This window comes from Melospiza melodia, chromosome 6 (assembly GCF_035770615.1).
Source record: "Melospiza melodia melodia isolate bMelMel2 chromosome 6, bMelMel2.pri, whole genome shotgun sequence".
Taxonomy (NCBI): Eukaryota; Metazoa; Chordata; class Aves; order Passeriformes; family Passerellidae; genus Melospiza; species Melospiza melodia.
In genome coordinates, this window is record NC_086199.1 from 55,977,799 (window position 1) to 55,997,452 (window position 19,654).

General features: G+C 61.3%; 3 protein-coding genes across 3 annotated transcripts; 2 read left to right on the top strand and 1 right to left on the bottom strand.

Moving 5' to 3' along the window:
* The first annotated feature begins 613 nt into the window (after positions 1 to 613).
* CNTF (ciliary neurotrophic factor) lies at positions 614 to 1,978 on the top strand. Its single transcript, XM_063158387.1, has 2 exons — positions 614 to 728; positions 976 to 1,978. Exons 1-2 carry the CDS (start codon positions 615 to 617, stop codon positions 1,462 to 1,464), a joined length of 603 nt encoding a protein of 200 aa, XP_063014457.1. The 5' UTR covers position 614; the 3' UTR covers positions 1,465 to 1,978.
* Positions 1,979 to 5,920: 3,942 nt separating this feature from the next.
* On the top strand, positions 5,921 to 14,399 carry DTX4 (deltex E3 ubiquitin ligase 4). Its single transcript, XM_063158389.1, has 9 exons — positions 5,921 to 6,131; positions 8,436 to 9,162; positions 9,984 to 10,045; positions 10,178 to 10,339; positions 10,447 to 10,508; positions 10,708 to 10,860; positions 11,554 to 11,715; positions 11,992 to 12,081; positions 12,330 to 14,399. Exons 1-9 carry the CDS (start codon positions 5,921 to 5,923, stop codon positions 12,561 to 12,563), a joined length of 1,863 nt encoding a protein of 620 aa, XP_063014459.1. The 3' UTR covers positions 12,564 to 14,399.
* A 40-nt stretch (positions 14,400 to 14,439) lies between these two features.
* Positions 14,440 to 16,874, bottom strand: MPEG1 (macrophage expressed 1). The gene has a single exon (XM_063158388.1). It carries the CDS (start codon positions 16,709 to 16,711, stop codon positions 14,552 to 14,554), a length of 2,160 nt encoding a protein of 719 aa, XP_063014458.1. The 5' UTR covers positions 16,712 to 16,874; the 3' UTR covers positions 14,440 to 14,551.
* Between the last annotated feature and the right edge of the window lie 2,780 nt (positions 16,875 to 19,654).

Genomic DNA, 19,654 nt, shown 5'->3' on the forward strand with positions numbered 1-19,654 from the left:
GGGTGGTTGGGATGTCTTTCCTTATCTGCAGCCCCTCTTTAGGGCAGGACTCCTGGGGAAAGGGGGGTTAAAAGCATCTGGCACAGATCCTTCTGCCAGGGTTGGGGTTGCAGTTTGGCTTGGGGCTGCTGCGGGATCTCCAGCCTGGGGGCTGCCCTCCAGCATTGCTTGGTCCTGCTCAGGCTCCAGGCTGCCAGGCTGAGGTGTTGAGCAATGTCCAGGCTTTGCTCACCTCTTCCCGGCAGTGGTTTCCCGCGCTCTGGAATGAGCCGAGGGCTTAGCGTGCTGCTAATCTCGCTGTGTGCCTGGGAGGGAGGAGTGGGTCAGCCGGGGCTGGGAGCCTGTTGCTGCTGCGCCAGACAGTTCTGGGCAAGGCACTCGGAGTAGCGATGCGTGGGGGAATTAGGGAAATAATCTGTCGCTGTTGATCCCAGAGGCGGGAATTTGCAGCGTGGTGCCAGGCCCCAGGCACGGAAGAGGGGGAGAACCAGGCCAGCGGACGTGTGAGCGGAGCTCCCGGCTGGAATGCACCAGCTCAGCAAGGGATTGTCCTCGGCGGGCCGGGCGGCTGCTGCCGTGCCCGGAGCCTGGTGGCCGTGACAGCTGCCCGGAGCATGGCGGCCGCAGAGAGCCCCTCCGCTGCCCTCCGGCGCCGCGACCTCTGCAGCCGCGGCATCCGCCTGGCTGGCAAGATGCGCGCGGATGTCGTCGACCTCCTGGACGCCTACGTGAGTTTGCCCTGCTCCTTCTGGCTGCTCTGGGGCTGGGAGCACTGCTGGGATCTGGGAGCTGTGCTGGGGTGCGAGGACTGACCCGCGGCAGGGATGGGGCACGGAGTCCTGCCGGATCCCGGCCTGCTCACACCTGGGCAGGACTAAAGCAACTTGCGCTGCCCCGACACCCGCAGGGCTCGAGGCTGGGGATCCCCCCACGTCTGTCCTGCCTCTCTGATCCCCGGCGGGTCTCACCCTGCAGGTGGAGCAGCAGGGCTTGGACGCCTCGGCCAGTGCGGCGGCAGTGGAGGGGGTGCCGCTGGCGGCGGTGGAGCGCTGGGACGAGCAGACGGGCACGCAGCGGCTGCTGGAGAACCTGGCGGCCTACCGGGCCTTCCGCACCCTGCTGGCCCAGATGCTGGAGGAGCAGCGGGAGCAGCTGGGCGAGGCCGACGCGGGCCTAGGCCGGGCGCTGGCGGCTGTCCTGCTCCAGGTCTCGGCCTTCGCCTACCACCTCGAGGAGCTGCTGCGGCTGGAGAGCCGCGGGGTCCCCGGCGAGGAGGGGGATGAGGAGGAGGAGGACGGGCCGCCGCCCCCGCCACGCCTCAGCCTCTTCGAGCAGAAGCTGCGGGGCCTGGGCGTGCTGCGGGAGCTGGCCCAGTGGGCCGTGAGGTCCGTGCGGGACCTGCGGCAGCTCGCCAAGCCCAGCCCGGCCACCGGCGCAGCCCCTGGCCTGGCCGAGAGCCCCTGAGGGCGAGCACGGGGTGGGGGGGCTTGGGTGCCCCTGTGGCTCCTCGCCCACCCTCTCAGAGGGCAGCTGAGAGCGAAGGAGGGGACGTGGAGGGGAGGGACTGTGCCATTAATCCCCATGCTTTTAATGCTGCTCCCCGTGGGGAAACTGAGGCACAGGCTGCAGTCTAGCCTGGAGGGAGCAGGGATCCTCAGGGGTCCTTGGGCTCTTCCTGCTGGGCACTTGAATTACCCTCAGGAAGCAGCTTTGCTGCTCACCCCAGGGCCTAGAGGCATGAAAAGCAGCACTGCCCTTCTCTTTGGAATTTGCACACTGCTATGGCATGCAGATGCTGCCTTGGGGCTCTTGTGGATGCAGGGCAGGAGCCAAGGGACAGAAAAGCATCACCGGGTGAAAGGAGTCTTGGGACCTGCCCCCAGCTACAAGGCACAAGGCTTGGCCTCTTGCACGTGGACTCTCCTTCTGCCTAGCTTGGTTGGCTGCTCATTGAATTTCTGCTCTAACTGCTTGGGGCTTTTTGGGGAGGGGGGGGGAGCAATCAGGAGGGGGAATTCTTAATTGCTTGGACATGATAATGGAGAGGATCTTTTAACTGAAGGGAGATCTTTTAGCTGTGACTCAGAAGCCTTCTCTCTGCAAGGGGGTTAGTGCCTGCAGGGCTTATTTTAGGACTGGGAATGGCATGGGAGAACCTAAGACCCCCAACCACATTGTTCATCCTGTGGAGGGCTGGGATGTTCCACAGCTTCCTGGGCCACGGTTCTCCTGCCGACTGGATGTGATGGCTGCCGTGTGAATAAAAGGGCTGGGAGATCTACCAGGGTGATGTACTTCTTGGGGGAGGTGGGGCAGCTCACCAGGGAGGCTGGGCTGCCCAGTTCCCACTCCAGGGAAGGGTCCATCCCTGTGGGGTGAGAGGTTTGGGGGAATGCGACCCACTGGGAGGTCATGGGGGAGACGAAGGAGCTGGGGATGAAGGAGATGGTGGGAGGATGAGGAGGAGATGGTGGGTCACCGGGGTTGTGCCCTGTCCTGGTGTGGCCCTGCCTTCTTCCCTGGCCTGTGAGAGGACAGGCAGCATGGGGGGAGCCCGGGGCCACAGAGCAGGGAGGAGGCTGGGGACGTGCCCGGCTGGCCCTGCACAAAGCGGCTTTGTGGTGGCAGGCTGGGACAGCGCCGGGCACAGCGCCTGCCCCAGCACCAGCAGCGCCTGCATGGGCACGGGGCCTCTGCGAGACAAAGAGCAGCCCCAGGCTGAACCCCCAGTGCCATCCTGCCCACCCCACCGACCCCACAGGGCTGCAGGGTTGGGGCAAGGGTGGTTTGATGGGGTCTTTTGATGATTTTTTTATCAGTGAAGCCTGAGAGGAAGAACCTGCACCTTCTTCATTGCCACTTGCTGCCTGCCCTCAGCTGCCTGCAGCTCAGACTGGATTATTTCAATCTTTATGCTTCCCTGCACTGGGGAATAACAATTTATGGCCATTATTTTTTTCAGGATTAGTCAAAGCAAGTCTTTCCTGACAAGTGTTTTTCTTCCCTGCTGCTGTGTGCTTGAAGCCCTATGCTCTTCTGCTCTTGCACGCTCCAGCTCAGCAGTGGCCGGGTGCTCACACTCTCCTCACCTTCCCAGGGGTGGCCAAGGACATCTGCATCATGTCCTTGAACCTCACCACCCAGCCAGGTGGGAACAGACCTCTTTTCTCTGGCAGCACAGGCCGGGTACGAGGTGACCTTCAGATCCCAGGGAGCCGGCCAAGGCTGCAACCCGATCCTCCCACCTCAGCTGCTGGCAGAGAGCTCAGCTCGGGGCTGCACTTGCACTCCAGGCCGAAAGCAGCAATGGAGACCCAAGGTGGACGGTGGTGTTGCCCCAGGGATTTCCCTGGGCTTTTGCAACCTTCCTTACTCCTTCCCTGTTACCTTGCCAGCTGGGTGCACCTGCATTTGTGGAGCAGCCACCACGCTCAGGAATGGCCACCCTACCCAGAAACAATGGGAAAAGCAATCCATTAATCCAAACCTCCAGGCTTTGGCTGGGTTAGAGGCTCCAGCTCTGGGCCTTTCCCTGCCAGCCAGCCCCCGCCGTGCCGTGCAGAGGCGGTGACGTCTGAGCTGGCTGGGGTTTAATGCTATTTTTCAGCTGCAGCCCTGAGGGAATCACCAGTGAAGTGATTTGGCGAGGACAAGGGTGCCCGACAGCTGAGCTCCCGCGATGCCAGGAGGCCCTTGGATTTGCTCTGCCATGGATTGAAGTGAAGTTGATCCTAGTGGCTGAAGGCAAATGAAGCTGTTCATTTTGGAATCAGAAATTAGGAGTTTTAGGGGAGGACAGTTGTACCCGTGTGGTTGATGCTGCTGAGGACCCCTGCAATGGCCTCCTGCAAACTGAGAACCCACCACAACCATCCAGCTTTGTGCTTTGGGAAGAGAGAAGGGATTTGTAGTGCTGGTGGGAACAGGGAACTGGGAGTAGGGGGAAGGAGGGAGGGAGGGGTGCACTCCCAAATTGCAGCAGGGATGCAGCCACCAAAAGCAACCCATGGATGTGTTTAATTTCAAACTAATAAATGGTTTTAGGGCTTAATGTGTGGCTGGGCACACTTTGTGGGGTTGGAAAGGCTTTGAGCTGGCTGAGGCTGCTCCCTGACCTCAGGCCTTGGTGCTGGGTGAGAATGGATTTGCTCCTTGCGCAGAGGCCAGTGGGATTCCGCTGTGCTGGTCCCGCTGCTTCACCCACGGGCCCAAACCAGTGTTGCAGCGCTGGCTTCTGACTTCTTGATCCTGAGCTGGAGCAGAGGTGGGTGGATATTCACCAACACTTTCCTTTTTTAATAGCAGGAAGGCTTTTCCTCCTGTCTGAGTCAGTGGAAAGGATTTCCCCGGGTTTCCCCCATTGTAGCCTTGGCTGCACTTGTCTGCCTCAAAGGAGCAGGTGAAAACCCAGAGGAGTGGCTCTCTGTGGCTGTGCTGCTTTCCTGGGAAGGGCCAGGAGACCTCCCTTCTTGCAGGAAAATGTGCCTGAAGCGTAGCCCCATGTGTATATCCAAGTGTGAGCTGGAAAAAGGAGAACTTTTGTGGTTCACCTCATCCTCTCTCACCGCAGCGCCCGCCAGCTGGCATCACCGCAGTCAGTCCCCACCTGTTCCCTCTTTTCCTTCCCTTCGTTTTTTCCTCTCTTTTGGATCTTGTCTAATGGTTTCTCACCACAAGCGCCTCTGGCAGGCACTCAGCAGGATGGGCAGTGCCTGGGAAACAGGTTTGTCCAGAGAGGAGCTCCACCACCTGCCCGGGGATGAGCTGCCTGCAGGCTGAGGTGGACCATGGACTGGGGGATTTCCTGCGCTGCCAAACCTGGGGCACAGGGGCAATTTGTACATTTCTCCAGAACCAGGAAAGTCCGGGTGTTTCATATACAAGGAAATTAGTGTTAGGTGTGTCTGAGCACAGGAGCACAAAAGGGATGAGACCAGTCTGTCACCAATATCCTGCCATTCAGGGCTGTCCTGGGAAGCTGTTTATGGGGCTCTGTGGGAGAACATGCTCAGGAATGTTTTTCTGGCCTGCTGGGAAGGGCCAGCACTGGCTGCTCCAGTCTGAGGGTTGCACAGGGTTGTGCACGTCACAGCAGGGGCAGCCAGGCAGCTGGGAGAGCTGGGGTGCAGGAGATGGGGTTACAGCCCACGTGCCCTCAGACATGAGGCAATTTTGGGCTTTGAAACAATTTTTGTGTGTCATGGGTCACGGGCAAGAGCAGCCCAGGGGGCCACTTCCTGAAGAAGCTCTTGGGCCACATTTCTATGACACAGCACATGGAGCAGTTTCCCTGTGACCCACCAGCACCCTGAGTCTCTCACTGGCAGGCAGCGACTGGGGGGTCCCCACAAGGATGTGACACCAGGGGCTCCCCGGGCTGCACACCTGGTTAGGGGTACGGGGGGGCTGCAGGGTGGGGGTACGAGGACATTGGGAGGGTTCCCAGGGGAGCAGGGTGGGGGTATGGGGAGAGTGGAGACACGGGATGCAGGACAGGGATATGGGGACAGTGCGGACACGGGATGCAGGACGGGGGTACGGGGACAGTGGGGAAGCGGGATGCAGCACAGGGATACCGGGACAGTGGGAGGTGCCGGGGTGCGGGATGGGGGTACCGGGACAGACGCGGGATGGGTCCCTCGCCCCCCGCGGGTCGCTCGGTGCCACCGGGGCGGGGCGCGCTGACGTGGCGCGGTGCCGCCCCCGGCCCGGGGCGCTCGGTGCGGGCGGGGCCGGGCGGAGCGGGCCGGGAGCGGCGCCGCGGGTGCGCGCAGGGGAGAGCGAGGGGCGGCCCGGCCGTGCGCGGCTCCGGCCCCGGGCGGGGGCGGGCAGAGCCCTGCGCCGCGCCGAGCATGCGAGAGCCGCCGGGGCGGGCGGCAGCGGCGCAGCCAGCCGGGGCCGCGGCCGGGGCGGCGGAGCCATGCTGCTGGCCTCGGCCGTGGTGGTGTGGGAATGGCTGAACGAGCACGGGCGCTGGCGGCCCTACAGCCCGGCCGTCAGCCACCACATCGAGGCGGTGGCCCGCGCCGGGCCGCGGGCGGGCGGCAGCGTGGTGCTGGGCCAGGCCGACAGCCGCCTGGCGCCCTACATCATCGACCTGCAGTCCATGCACCAGTTCCGCCAGGACACCGGTGAGTCGGCCCCGCGGCCCGGTAACGCGCGGCGGCACGGCCGGCCCGGCGGGCGGGAGGGGGGTCCCGGTGTCCCCGCTCCGGCGCCGTGCGGGGCTGCACCGAGCGGCGCTGCCGGGCCCCGCCGTGCCCGATCCCGCCGCGATGCCAGCTCGCCCGTGTCCTCACACCCGATCCGCAGGTCCTCGCCCTGCCCTCGCTGCCCGTCCTGCCCGCGCGTCCCTGGTCCCCCCCGGGGTCGTGCTGCCCGCCCTGCTCGCTGCTGCAGGGCCCTGTTGCACCCACCCCATCCTTCTCCCTTCAGGAGAGCTCGTCTCCTGCACACCCTTCCAGGGCCGTGCCCGGCTCCCTCTGTGCTAGATCTGAGCCGCCATCGACCTAGAGCTGGATGGCACTTGGGTGACAGATCCTGCATCTCGGGGGGATGGCAGCCCCAGGGCAGGGACACAAGCAGGTGCAGGGATGCTCGGGGAGGGCACGGGCAGGTGGGCGGGTCCCAGCTGTCTGTCCCCCACCTCCTGGGCTTGTCTGGGATGTGGGGCACAAGCACCCACGGCAGGGCGTTAGAATGGGGGGTTGTGATCCCCAACACCCCCGTGATGGCCAGCGTGCTTTGTCCCTGGGGTGCAGCAGAGCGCCAGACACCCTCCTTTGTCCCTCTTTCCCCAGCAGCCCTGGGGGCTGGCGGCGACCCTCCCCTGCCCGTGGGTGTAGGGACAAGGGACCTCTGCGAGCAGGGTGGCTGGGGGCCAGCTTCTGAGGGCTATTGTTGCCCAGGGTGGAGGACTGAAAGGGAGATTGTTCTGTCTCTCCCTGGGTTGCTGGGGATGTTGGTATTTTGGGTCATTAAACAGCTCTGATTTGGGGGGGTCGCGACCCTGGCAGGCCCTGAATAGCTATTGTTCCCTTTCTTCCCCTGTTGAATGGGAGGCCGGCTGGCGGCGAGGGGCTGGGGGAACACACAGCATTCCCACACTGCTGCCTGGGGACCGCCAGATGCCGCATGCTGCCGCCAGATTAGGATAAATCACTGCCCCGCTCCCCTCGGCTTTTCTGCCCCGGGTGCCCCTTGGCAGGACAGGGCGGGTGGCTTGGCTTGGCTGGGGTGTAGCTGCACCCCGTGTCCCTTTGGCAGGGTGCTGATAAACACCTTTTCCTTCTTATCCCACTCGTGTCCCTGCGGGACCTGCGGTGGCGGCTGTTCTCCGCCGAGAGGTGGGGGTGCGAAGGGACTGAAATTCTTGGAGGCTTTGCAGGACACGTGGTGAAAAGCCGAAGCAGCAGACTTGTTATTGCTTCTCTTTGAGTGCTTTCTTGTTCCTCACGCTGGGCTGAGCCATGGGGATCTGCAGAGGGACCTGAAGGCAGTGGTGCTTGTCCCACCTGTTACCAGACACCTCTGGGCATCAGTGACACGCTCAGGATGGGACCCCAGTACCATGCACACCCAGCCCTGCCCTGCTGTGAGACATCCCAAAGAGGAAGCCTTTCTCCTCATTGTAGGAGTTCCCAAAATTTGTGTCCATGCTTCGAATGCATCCTTGTTGATTGGGAGTGGTGGGAAAGGAAACGCTTAGCCAAAATAAGCATGCAAGGCACAAAGCCTTGGTGCTTTGTGCTCTCGTCCCACTCCTGATGTTTGCTGATGGGGCAGCGGGAGTTGGGCACAGGGCCCCACTCAAACTCCTTAGCTTGGTCTCACAGGGATTTTCCCTGTGAGGAAAATCAGTTGCCACAGTTGGGGTTTTCACTGGGGCCGGTTTGGCAGCTGCAGATGGTGGGGCTGGCACGAGCCCCGCTCCCCTGCGTGCGTGAGGACCTGTGTGTGTCACTGCTTGGGGCTCGGAGCTGCCCCTCTAATCTTTTATTCACCTGTTCCAGCCCAGAGCTGGGAGGGAGACAGGCACTGCCGGGCTCGGGTGCCCTAATGCCTGGTTTCGTCAGGCTCCCATGGGAGGTCCCCAGGAGCAGGCTGGAGCAGCCAAGCTTGTGGTTCTGTGTTTCCCCATCAGAGCTGAGTGGCTCCGTGCTTGGCCTGTGGGCCAGTGGGAGTGAAATCTGCCCTTCCCTTCAGCCCAGTTGCACTAGGGTGCACCCCCAGGCTGTGGGGTGTAGAAGCTCCCTGCCCTCTGGGGAAACTGAGGCACACGGGTCTCCTGGCAGGGTGGGGACAGCAGCAGAGCCGGAAAGCCGTGCTGTCCCCGCGTAGAATGGCACCGGCGGGGCAGGTCGGGGTGGTTTCGCTGCCTGCCCACGAGTGGCTGCTGGCGCCAGGGTCTGATGGCATCTGTCGCCCTCCCTCAGGCACCATCCGGCCCGTCCGGCGCAGCTACTACGACCCGTCCTCGGCGCCGGGCAAGGGCGTCGTCTGGGAGTGGGAGAACGACAGCGGCACGTGGACACCCTACGACATGGACGTGGGCATCACCATCCAGCGCGCCTATGAGAAGCAGCACCCCTGGGTGGACCTGAGCGCCATCGGCTTCTGCTACGTCATCGACTTCGCCACCATGGGCCAGATCAACCGGCAGACCCAGCGCAAGCGCCGCGTCCGCCGCCGCCTCGACATGGTCTACCCGCTGGTGTCGGGCACGCTGCCCAAGTCGCAGTCGTGGCCGGCCAGCCCCGGGGCGGCGGCGGCCCCGCCGGTGCCCGCCTGCACGTGTCCCCAGTGCCTGCTGGTCATGAGCGTCAAAGCCGCCGCCGCCGCCGGCCCCGGCGCCTCCACGCTGCAGCCCCGCAAGGCCGCCCCCGCCAAGCCGCCGCCCGCCCCCAAGCCCGCGGTGCCCGCGGCGGGGCCCAAGCCCCCGGACGGCGTGGCCGCGGTGCGCGGCTCGCTGAAGCCGCTGGCGGCGCAGGGGGGCCGGCGGCAGGCGGCCAGCACGCCCGCCCTGAGCTCGGCCGGCGCCTCGGGCAGCCCCCCCGGCAGCGCGGGCGGCGGCAAAGGCTCCCGGGCCAGCCTGGGCACCCTGAACCGCAGCCACCTGCAGCGCCTCGCCATCGCCCAGTCCCGCGTGCTCATCGCCTCCGGGTGAGTCCCGCGGGGTGCCGGGCTGCAGAAAGGGACGGCACAGACTTTTCTCCCTCCCAGGGCAGGCTGCAGCCTTCACTGCAGGGGTCTGTCACCGCTGAGCGTGGTGGGAGACCCTCGGTGGTGCCCAGCCTCCCGTGGAGGGTAGTGGGTTCTGCTGGGCCCCTCGCCTTCCCCACAGGTGCCTGGGGACCAGAGCAGGGATGGGTTGGCTCCTGCATCTCAATGAACAGGCTGAGGCTGCTCTTTCTCTTGGAGTCAGGGGTTGGGTGGGGGACTGCGAAAGGCCCAAAGAAAAGCCATTCAGGCCCCATGAGAAGGGGTCCCTCCAGACCCCCACCCTCCAAAGACATTTTTTTGTGATGGGGTGGACATTTAATGGGCCTGTTTCTCCCCTTTGTCTGGCTCTGCCATCAGCCTTCTGTCACAGCCTGGCCCCTTTCCTTTCCCTCTCCATTCTCCCCCTTCCCTCTGCTCCTGACCTGCCGGGAAACTTTCCCATGGAAGAAAGCCCCAAGGGGAGGGGGAAAGAGCTGTGGCAGTGACGTGGCTGTAGGAGAAAAGAGGAAAAGAAACAACAGACTGGCCCGGGGAGCTGTGACAAAAAGGGGCCATGAATGGAGATGCAGTCAGGGTTTCTAAAGCGCCAGAGAAAAGGCGGTGGTGGGGCAGGGAGGGGCACGTTGCCCTGTCGGGGGGATTCTCTTTTTCCAGCCAGGGCCTGTGCAGTTGCTCAGGCAACTGTTGTGTGGCCCCTGGGCCCTGTGGGGACGTGGGTGCCTCCTGCCTGTCCTGATGTGGTCTGTGCTGGCTTCCCTCAGGGTCCCCACTGTCCCTGTGAAGAACCTCACTGGCTCCAGCCCCGTCAACCCAGCACTGGCAGGTGAGGATGGGACCACAGCAGGTGCTGCTTCCCCCAGGGTGGGAGGACAAACAGCCGCCGTGGGACAGGTTTTGGGGAGCCTCTGGGTTTCAGGGTGTTTTCCTCAGTGCCATTCGCTCCCTCCTTGCGCAGGGATCACGGGGATCCTCATGAGCGCGGCCGGGCTGCCCGTGTGCCTGACCCGGCCCCCCAAGCTGGTGCTGCACCCCCCGCCCGTCAGCAAGAGCGAGATCCAGTCCATCCCCGGCATCTCCCACTCCTGCCGCAAGACCACCAAGAAACAGGCCAAGAAGGGTGAGAGAGATGTCCCTCCTCCCCTTCTTGGTTCCCCTGTGCCCCCATCCCTTCTGCTGCCCCTGGCAGTGGGTTTCTCCCATCCTTTGACCCTCGCTGTCCCACAGGTAAAACCCCGGAGGAGGTGCTGAAGAAATACCTGCAGAAGGTGCGGCATCCGCCCGATGAGGTGCGAGCAGCAGGGCTGTGCCAGGGGCTTTGCCCTGGGATGAGGGGCTAGGGATACACACAGTGCCACACTGTATGGCTCTGCCCTGTCCCCGGAGGGGGCTGTGTGCTGCGTGCACGGCCCCTGCAGGGTGACCTGGGTGACAGCAGGGCAGCCATCAGCGCCCATCCCTCTGATCCCTGTCCTCCCCCTGGCACAGGACTGCACCATCTGCATGGAGCGCCTCTCTGCCCCCTCTGGCTACAAGGGGCCCCAGCCGGCCATCAAACCTGACCTCGTGGGGAAGCTGGTCAAGTGCAGCCACGTCTTCCACCTCCACTGCCTGGTGGCCATGTACAACAACGGCAACAAGGTGAGAGCCTGCAGCCCCGGGGACCCCAGCTCAGCCACCTCTGCTGAGCTCCACGAGCTCTCCGTGGGACAGAGCTCCAGCCTGGCTGCCCTGCTGTCACCCAGGGCCCTGTGCTCCTGAGCTCCTGAGCTCCCACCCTGACTCAGAGTTTAATTTTTATCAGCAGCAAGCACTTGGGGACTGCTAAATCAGAACTCAGGGTTGTGTGGGTGTGTTTCCCCCCACTATGCCCAGATTTTTGTGCTTGTTTTCCTTGCCAAGGTGGACTTTGATCCCTGCATGTTTGAGCAGAGCTACCTGGAATTTGGTGCCAGGCAGTGCTTCTCCAGCTACGGGAGAGTTTTTGCAAATACCCCTCGTGCTTGACATTCCCTGGAAAATGCCTTGTTTGGAGATTTTCAATATTTTTTATATTTCCCTCTTTGAAAAAACAAAGCAAAACAAAGCACCAATTCAGAGCTAGGGAAAGCAATGAGGACTGGAAAACTGAGGGGGAAGAGAAATGCAGACCTCAGGTTTTTGGCTGAAGTTGGATAGTGTATTCTCCCAGCCCTACCCCAGGTTCTTGAGAGTTTTTGAAATTATGTTTTTCTCAATTAAAACAATGTTCAGTGCTGCTCAGGGACTCAGTGCCTGGCGTGGCTCAGTGCTGGAGATTCTGGTTTCAGCATGTCCCCCTTTTTCCACTCTCAGGATGGGAGTCTGCAGTGTCCCACCTGCAAAACCATCTATGGGGTGAAGACAGGGACGCAGCCTCCCGGGAAGATGGAATATCACATCATCCCCCACGCGCTGCCCGGCCACGCCGACTGCAAAACCATCCGCATCATCTACAACATCCCCCCGGGGGTGCAGGTGGGTCTGGGGGGGCCACCTGGGGGGGCTGGCAGCCCCTGTCACAGCTGTGTCACCCCCAGGTCCCGCTGCAGCTCGTGCCTTGGCTCAGGAGCTGCTTGTCCGTAAGGGTGTTGTGGGAGGTCTGGGGTGTACCTGCATGAAAGTGCTGTCCCTGTCTGCTTGGTGGCAGAGGAATGGTGGCCATCAGTGCCCACCAAGGCTTGGGGAGTTGCCCTGTGCCCAGAGATTGCTTTTGAGCTCCAGAAGGGTTTTCTTTTCCCCTCCACATCGCAGGGACCAGAGCATCCAAACCCTGGGAAGAGCTTCACAGCCCGTGGCTTCCCCCGGCACTGCTACCTGCCAGACAGCGAGAAGGGCAGGAAGGTGAGGCGTGCCCGGGTGGGAAAAGCAAACATGGCTTAAGCAGGGGAATGTGGGTGGAGGCTTAGCCCACAGCCCATCCAGCAGGCTCTGCAGGAGCCCCGTGACCTTCCCCTGCAGGCTCGGCAGCCCAGTCCCTCTGTTCTGGCTGGGGCAGGAGGCTGTGCTGGGGTGCTCCAGGAGGCCTTGCCTGTGGGCTGCCCATGTGGCCGTGCCTGCTTTGCTGCCTGCCCCATTCCTGGCCTCCACAGGTACTGAAGTTGCTGCTGGTGGCCTGGGACCGGCGCCTGATCTTCGCCATCGGCACCTCCAGCACCACGGGCGAGTCGGACACGGTGATCTGGAACGAGATCCACCACAAGACAGAGTTTGGCTCCAACCTCACCGGCCACGGCTACCCCGACATCAACTACCTGGACAATGTCCTGGCTGAGCTGGCAGCCCAGGGCATCACTGAGGAGAGCCTGGCACAGGAGAAGGACTGAGACTGTGGCGAGGAGGCAAGGAAAGGGTTGCCTGTGCCGGCACCCACCAGGATAAAGCTGCTGGAGATATCCGCCTGGGGGCTTTTCAGGGCACACCTGGAGCCCCCTGCTCCCAGTGGCAGCCACGCAGTGCCCCAGGCTGGCTGGGAATGTGGGAGAAGGTCCTTTTGGCCGTCCCCTTCACTCCTGCAGGGCGGGAACATCCCCATACACAGCTGTGGGGCTTCAGGCTGGCTTGGCCGCCCCTCTGGATGGTGTCCTTGCTGTCACTGTGCTGAGGGCTTGGGGAGTGCCAGGCTCCCCTCTCTCTCCTCATCTGTGCCAGTCCCAGCCTGACCCAACACCCCTGCCACCCACCTGGGGCTGGCACCTGGCTTGGGGAGCTGGGGCCACAGGAGTCCCCCTTGCTCTGCCTCGTCCCTCTGACGTTTGTCTGTCCGTTTGTTCTGTCCGGTACCTCCCCACTGGTCTCCTGTGTCTGTGGAGGCTGGGGGGCCTGGGCTGCCTCAGCTGCCCCCAGCCCTGCCCCCTGCTCCTCTTGGCTGTGTCTGAGCTGTGCCCTGCAGGGTCCCCGTGTCCCTCTGCATGCCAGGGAGGGGCTGGTGGGTGGTAGGAAGTGTGTGTGGGAGGGGACAGTGACATGCCACCCCCCGCAGTGGGTTCCTTGAACTGTTCGTATGGGGGCGTCCCCACGTTGGAATTTCTATATACCTCGTGTTTTGGGGTTTTGTCGTATATATGTACATATAGGGGGGCATCTGGGGAGGCAGCCTGGGAGAACGTGGTGCTGCAGCCGAGCTGGGGCTGGGCACAGTGGTGCTTGGGGTTGGGACAGGGGCTGTGGGGCCCCCCACCCCGACAGGGCTCTGCTCCATGGGAGGGCTGTCACTTGTGGGTCCCCATGGGGCCAGGTGCAGGTGGGGTAAGAAGTGTCCCCCTTCCTGCCCTTGGGGAGGTCTGCAGGGGAAGGTGCTTGCTGAGGGGTTGGCGTGGGCTGGGCCAGGAGGGTGGTGTGGGTAGGAGTGTGGGTGATGGGGGAAGTGTGTTCCAAGGCTCCGGGGGTCCCTGTCGGCCCCCTGGGTGACTGGGCCTTGGAGAGCCCAGGTGGAAGGTGTCCCTGCCCAGGGCAGGGCTTAGGAATGGGAGTCTGTGGGGTCCCTTCCATCCCAAACCAGGATTCACGGGGCCTCTCAGAGCCACCTGTGCCGGGTGCTGGGGGCTCCCTGGCCCCCTGTGCTGGTGGGAGGGGGCCCATCCTGCTGTGCATCGTTCTGTTGTCGTTTCTGTTTTCCTCTCCGTGGCCTGGAGGGTCCGTCAGCCCCGCGGCCACCCCAGGAGGGGCTGGGGGTCAATAAAGCGGATGGCAGGGGACTCTGGCGGTCCCTGCACGGCCTGGCCTCTCTGTTGTCTTCTGTCAGTCATCTGTGTGGCCAGGCGAGCCAGGGGCGCTGTGGGCAGGGCCAGGCACCCCGAGTCCCCCTGATTTCCCTTTGCACCCATCTGTGCCCAGCCACCCTCAGCGTGGGTTGTTATCTTCTACCTCAAGGGAGAAACCCTCTTTCCCCAGGCACACGCCCCTGTTTGGGTGGCTCTCAGCCGTGTGATTTCTCCTCCACTGCATGCCCTGGGTTTTCCCCAGTGCAGACAAAGCCTGTCTGGAGCTATGCAAAACCCTCTGGGCGACAGGGGGGAGGGTCCCCCACCTCCGCGATGCCAGCCCGATGGCTCTTACTGTGAGTAAGTCTTTACACAACGTGACTTTTTTTCCTTTTTTTAATGCTCTGTTGACTACACAATGAGTTGCTGGCTGAAATAAAACTGCTCCGTGCCTCTCTGCATGCGTGTGTATATCTATCCCGATAGATATACATGGAGATAGGGGTTGCAGCTTGCAGCATGCAGGATTTGGGAGACAGCCCTCCCCGGGGCCCCTCCGCACCTGCCTTTTCCTGTGGGTTTGGGGATTTGGGCCCCAGGGGAGGGGGCACTCAGGGCACCGTCCCCTCCATCTCCTCCTGCTGGTACCCCTCGCCCACACTCAGCACCGTGCTGTGCTCGGGGCTGCCGGGGGCCGGGCTGTCCCCCGTGCCCAGCTCGCGATACCCCCTGGCCCTGTAGCGCCGGTGGCCGTACCAGGCTGTCCCCAGGCCGGTGGCCAGCCCGGCCAGCACGGCCACGGTGACTCCGGCCACCTCTCCCCCTGACAGCCCCCGGGCCCCGACCATGTCGGCCGCGTGCCGCGCCTCCTCGGGCCGTGCCAGCCGCCACACGTGGCTCTGGCCGTCCCTCACCCAGGCGCTGTCCCCGTCCCGCACCAGCAGCGTGTCCACGGCCGGCAGGTTGGCGGGGGGCCGGCTGAAGGGGGGCAGGCGGGCGGGCGGCAGCGAGCCCCCGGTGAGGAGCCCGGCCTGGACGCAGAACTGCACCTGGCAGCTGTCGCTGATGAGTGCCAGGTGCTGGCTGAAGCCCGGGGGACAGCCCTTGGCGTGGGTGTCCTCAGCCGTGCCCCGGGGCTGCCCGGCCAGGGGGTTCCCGGCCTGACAGCTGAAGAAGCCCCCGAAGGGCACCGCGTACGCGGCGCCCGCCTCGTAATCCTGGCTCACGCACACACTGAGCTCGCCGAAGAGCTTCAGTGGGAAGAACCCCGAGGGACAGGACAGGGCTCCCGTGATGGGGTTGGCGCCGTGGGTGCTGAACAGCCCCCCAAAGAGGTACCCCGAGTTCGGAGGCACCTGCCCGCTCGCGGAGCACCAGTAGGCACTGAACTGCACCCGGGAGAGCCAGAAGACATCCTGGCACTCGCGGTGGCAGAAGATGCCCAGGGTGCACTTGTTGTGGCACTCCAGGTGGCTGTGACCCTCCTCCCGCTCCTGCACGCCCAGCAGCACCGGGGTGTAGGCGGCGGGGCAGGAGAAGGCCCCGGTGAGGGGGTTCCTCTGCTCCAGCGCCTGGCACAGCGCGCCGGTGTCGGGACCGCCCAGGCCCACGCACTCCTGGAAGACTCCCCCGAAGGTGAAGTTGGCCATGGTGCCCTTGCAGGAGCCGTCGTCGGTGTTGGCGTGGAAGTTGAAGTTGGGCGAGGAGGGGTCGGTGCAGCCCGGGGCGGTGTTGAAGGTGTAGTAGCGGCGGATGGCGAGCTCCACGCGCCGGGCCAGCCTCCGCACCGTGGGCGCCGGCAGCTCCGGCAACGTGCTCGGCTTGATGAAAAAGTACAGGGGCAGCCCCGAGCGGTCCAGGGCAACCAGCTGGTTTTGAATCCTCTCCTGCCAGGTCTTCAGGGTGATGCCTGGGTAAAAGGGGGCCCCACCGATGCTCTCCACCCTGGAGTTGGTGCGGTTGTCCAGGTACTGCTTGGTGAAGCCCGAGCTGACGTCCAGGGATTCCTTGGTTCCCACATTGACGATGCTGTGGAAGGCCACGCCGGCCGAGGCAGTGACAGAGCTCCGTGTGGCCCAGCTGTCCTTCAGGAAGGTAGCTTTGATCTGGTCCTCCTGCACCAGGGTGGCTCCTGCATCCACGGAAGTGATGGTGTGGGTGCCGTAGTTGAGCACCAGCACCTCGGCCAAGAAATCGGCCATCTGGGTCTGGTTGTTCTCCAGGTGGCTGGCGATGGTCAGCAGCTGCTTCTTGAAGGCCCTGTCCAGGGCCGCCTCGGGGTCGATCTTGGCCGTGTAAACCAGGTTCCTGACCTGCACCCGGGTGGTGACAGCCTTGTCTCTCACCTGGTGGGTCTTGGTGCGGTGGAAGTCGTTGGAGAATTTGCCGTTGATGGAGGAGAAGAGGGACAGCTCCAGGTTGATGGAGGCAGAGGTGATGCTCTGGTAATCCTTCCAGGATTCGATAATTTCGGAGTTGGTGTCCAGGTTGCTCTGCTTGCGGGGGATGGTGAAGATCTCGTCTGGGATGAGGTAAGATCCATCTTCTGTGGTCTTGCACTGTGAGTAGCCCAGGTTGATGACTCTGCCCATATCCAAATTCCTGAGGTTATCCCAGCCGCCCCCCGGCAGAACTTCCAGACGTGAGAGGTTTAAGGTCTTTCTGCACACCCCAAACCCCGAAGAGGACGAGAGTTCCTGGGGCTGCTCAGCCCCTGTCACCCACGCCAGTAGTGCCCAGGTGAGCGAGGCCCCCCCGAGCCCCCAGCCCATGGCCGAGCCGCTCTGGGCACTCACCAGTCAGAGCGGAGGGACCGGAGCTGGGAAAACGAGCTGGCTGAGGGAATTGACGAAAGGGAAAGGAGAAGTGAGAACTGAGGCATGTGAGAAATGACAGAGGGGAAACTGAGACCAGGGGGTGGGGAGCAGGAAGGTGTCTGTCCCTCCCTCTGCCCCACCAGGGACTCTCTGCAGCCTCCTCTGCCCCACTCCCGTCCTTCCCCCAGGGTCTGCAGTGTCACCAGCCGGGGACAGCACCTCCTGCTCGGGAATGCTGAGCCACAGGTGCTGAGGGCTCGGATCCAGCTCTGCCCAGCTGCTGCCTGGCTGGGCTGCAGATTCAGCAGCACAGGGCAGGTGGTGCAAGTTTTGGGGAATAAACAGTAAAGTTTCTGCTGTGGAAACGGTGACTCTTTCCATACAGACAGATTCACTTCCCTTGGTTTTGCTCCTGAGTTCCTCTTTGCAGGACACTTCTGCATGATGGAGGCACAGGGCCTGTAAGTGCCTGTGTTTTTTTGGCAGGATAATGCCAGGACTGGGGGGTGAAGAGATAACAGGAATGCCATTGTGTTGGGGAAGATCAAACAGGAAAGCTTTATTAATATGATTGCCTGGCAAAAGATTTTGAGAATATAGAAACTTCAGGTGAGATTGAAATGAAAGCAAGCTTTGAGGTACCTTAGTTACTAAACAACTGGAAAACAATGGTATGGCCATCTGAAGCTAATCCCCTTTTGATGAAACAATACCCTCTGCTTGCAGACAGCTCCAAGGGTCAGAGCAGACCCTGCAGCTTGGCAGAAGGGGCCCAAAGGGGAGTTTTTAGGGTTTAAAAGAGTAGTTTTTAGGGTTTTAAATGTAACACAGTATGGTAATGTATTGATTCTTATAGGCTGGATGTAAATGCTGTAGGATTTGTATATTGTACTAGATTGGTTAGTGAGAATTAGAATATTCAACACAGAAGAAGATTTATTGTATTGTAACAGGCACCTCGCTCTCTCTCTCTCTCATCCTCTCTCCCCCTCTCTTCTCTCGGGCCTGCTCCGAGCTGTGGCTGGCAGCTCCCAGCAGGGCCCTGCACTTGGCCCTTTGCAATAAACCCCAAATTCCACGCCCTGGCTGCAGAGATCTCTCATGTCCGTCCATCCTGACTGTCTGTCCTACTCCCCTGACGCTCCTCCAGGGATGTTCTTGCTGTCTCCAGCCCCTGGAGTAGCTGGAGAACCCTTGTGCAGGGATTCTCATCTGCACGAGGATGTGCAGCCTGTGTGGGCACCTCACCTAAACCCTGCCCACGGTGCCATGGAGGCAGGGGAATGTCACAGCTTCCCCCCAACACTCTGAGGTGCTGCTCTGGGTTAACCAATTCCTGCCTGGCTTCCAGTGGTGAGGTTCCCATCAGTCCCATGGATTCTCTCCTGGGCAGGGCAGCTGGCAGAGGGCCCTGCTAGCAGTGTGACACCAAAAACCCCACAGCCCAGGGTGACCAGGGGTTTTGGGGATGGAGAGTTTAATGGCATCAGCTGGCAGCTGTGCCACTCAATTGATGCAAAAGGAAACCCAAGACTTCTCTAGAGGGACTGGTTTTCCTGGGTATGTGTAAACAGAGACACCTTTTAACCATCAAGTAAGTGAGGTGTGGGGCTGTGTTCCCACTTTACTTTTTAAATTTCTAGGTTTTATTTCTGCTTCCCTGGCTGGGGGAATTCATGAAAGGGAAAGGAGAAGTGAGAACTGATGTGCAGAAGCAGTGCAGGGGCTGGAGCTGCCGGGTGGCTCTGGGAGCACAGATTCCATCACGGCCCAGCCGTGTCTGGGAAGGCCTAGGGAAGGGATCAGACGTCTCCTGGAATGAGGAATCCTCTGCCTGGAGTGGAGGGGGAACGTGGTGGGGGCTGAGGGGGAAGAGGAGACACCACCCTTGGGGACACTTCCTGTGCCAGGGGGCGGCTGCCAGCCTGTGGGACAGGATCTGGGGGGCTTCCAACACTTTGGGGGGCTGCCCTGCCCTCGATTCCCCCCCTTTTTTGGGTAATGTCCGTGTGCTTCTTATGGAAGCACTGAGCTGCTGGCCAGGGCACTTGCACTGGTTTTGTGCCGTCTCTGGGGGTGAGGAAAAAGAGAAGTGTGTGAGTCTGTGGGGTGATGGTGTCATTTGGGGCACCTCAATGTCTGTGGTGGGGGAGCTGGTGAGTGGGGATGAGGGGGAAACAGGTGGGATATCCCCAAAAAGGGAGGTTATAGCCCCAAAATGCCTGAAAATTCATTTGTGTGTAGAACAGTAGAAAATATAGAGTCTTTTTTATATATAGAAAAAACCACTATTTATTTCAAGATAAATCTGCTGTGTTATAGATTGGATTTCAGACTGTTAAGAAAATCCACAAACATCAGAGGTTTATGTCCAAAAGGAGACAGAGGAGTCCTTTCTGGCTTTATTTGAATAAAGGGTGAGGCCATGGGGCATTCCCCTGGGATCTCTCAAATTTTTGGAGGACAGAGCCTCCCTTTTTATCCTAATTTCCCGGCTGCATTTCCCTTCTCTCTTTCCCCATTGGCTGAGGTACTTGGGAGGTACAGACTTCCCAATACACCTGATACCAAAGACTTCCCTCTAATGTATAACCCTCCCTTTTAATTTTTAATTCTTAGGGAATTTAGGGGCTTTTCTTCCCCATTCTTTCTTTCATCTCTCAATGTCTAATTTCGTTTATCAGCAAACCTAAGGCTTATTTGTAAAAGAAAATATCTTTTTCCATTCATCAATCAGTATAATCCTTCCCATTGTTTCTTTTATCTTCCAGAGCTAGTTTTATCTACCAGCAGACCCACAGCTTGTTTTTAAAGATAAATCTGCCATTCCTCTCAAGACTGTAAAGAATTCTGACTATGGATCCATAGGGCTTGAAAATAAAAATACAATGTTTTAGG

Bases quoted from the DNA above. Each gene is read 5' to 3' on its own strand.
- CNTF (XM_063158387.1), top strand. From the start codon at position 615: ATGGCGGCCGCAGAGAGCCCCTCCGCTGCCCTCCGGCGCCGCGACCTC. The intron at 729-975 runs GTGAGTTTGCCC...CTCACCCTGCAG, and splicing joins TCGACCTCCTGGACGCCTAC to GTGGAGCAGCAGGGCTTGGA.
- DTX4 (XM_063158389.1), top strand. From the start codon at position 5,921: ATGCTGCTGGCCTCGGCCGTGGTGGTGTGGGAATGGCTGAACGAGCAC. The intron at 10,861-11,553 runs GTGAGAGCCTGC...TTCCACTCTCAG, and splicing joins TGTACAACAACGGCAACAAG to GATGGGAGTCTGCAGTGTCC. The intron at 11,716-11,991 runs GTGGGTCTGGGG...TCCACATCGCAG, and splicing joins ACATCCCCCCGGGGGTGCAG to GGACCAGAGCATCCAAACCC.
- MPEG1 (XM_063158388.1), bottom strand. From the start codon at position 16,711: ATGGGCTGGGGGCTCGGGGGGGCCTCGCTCACCTGGGCACTACTGGCG.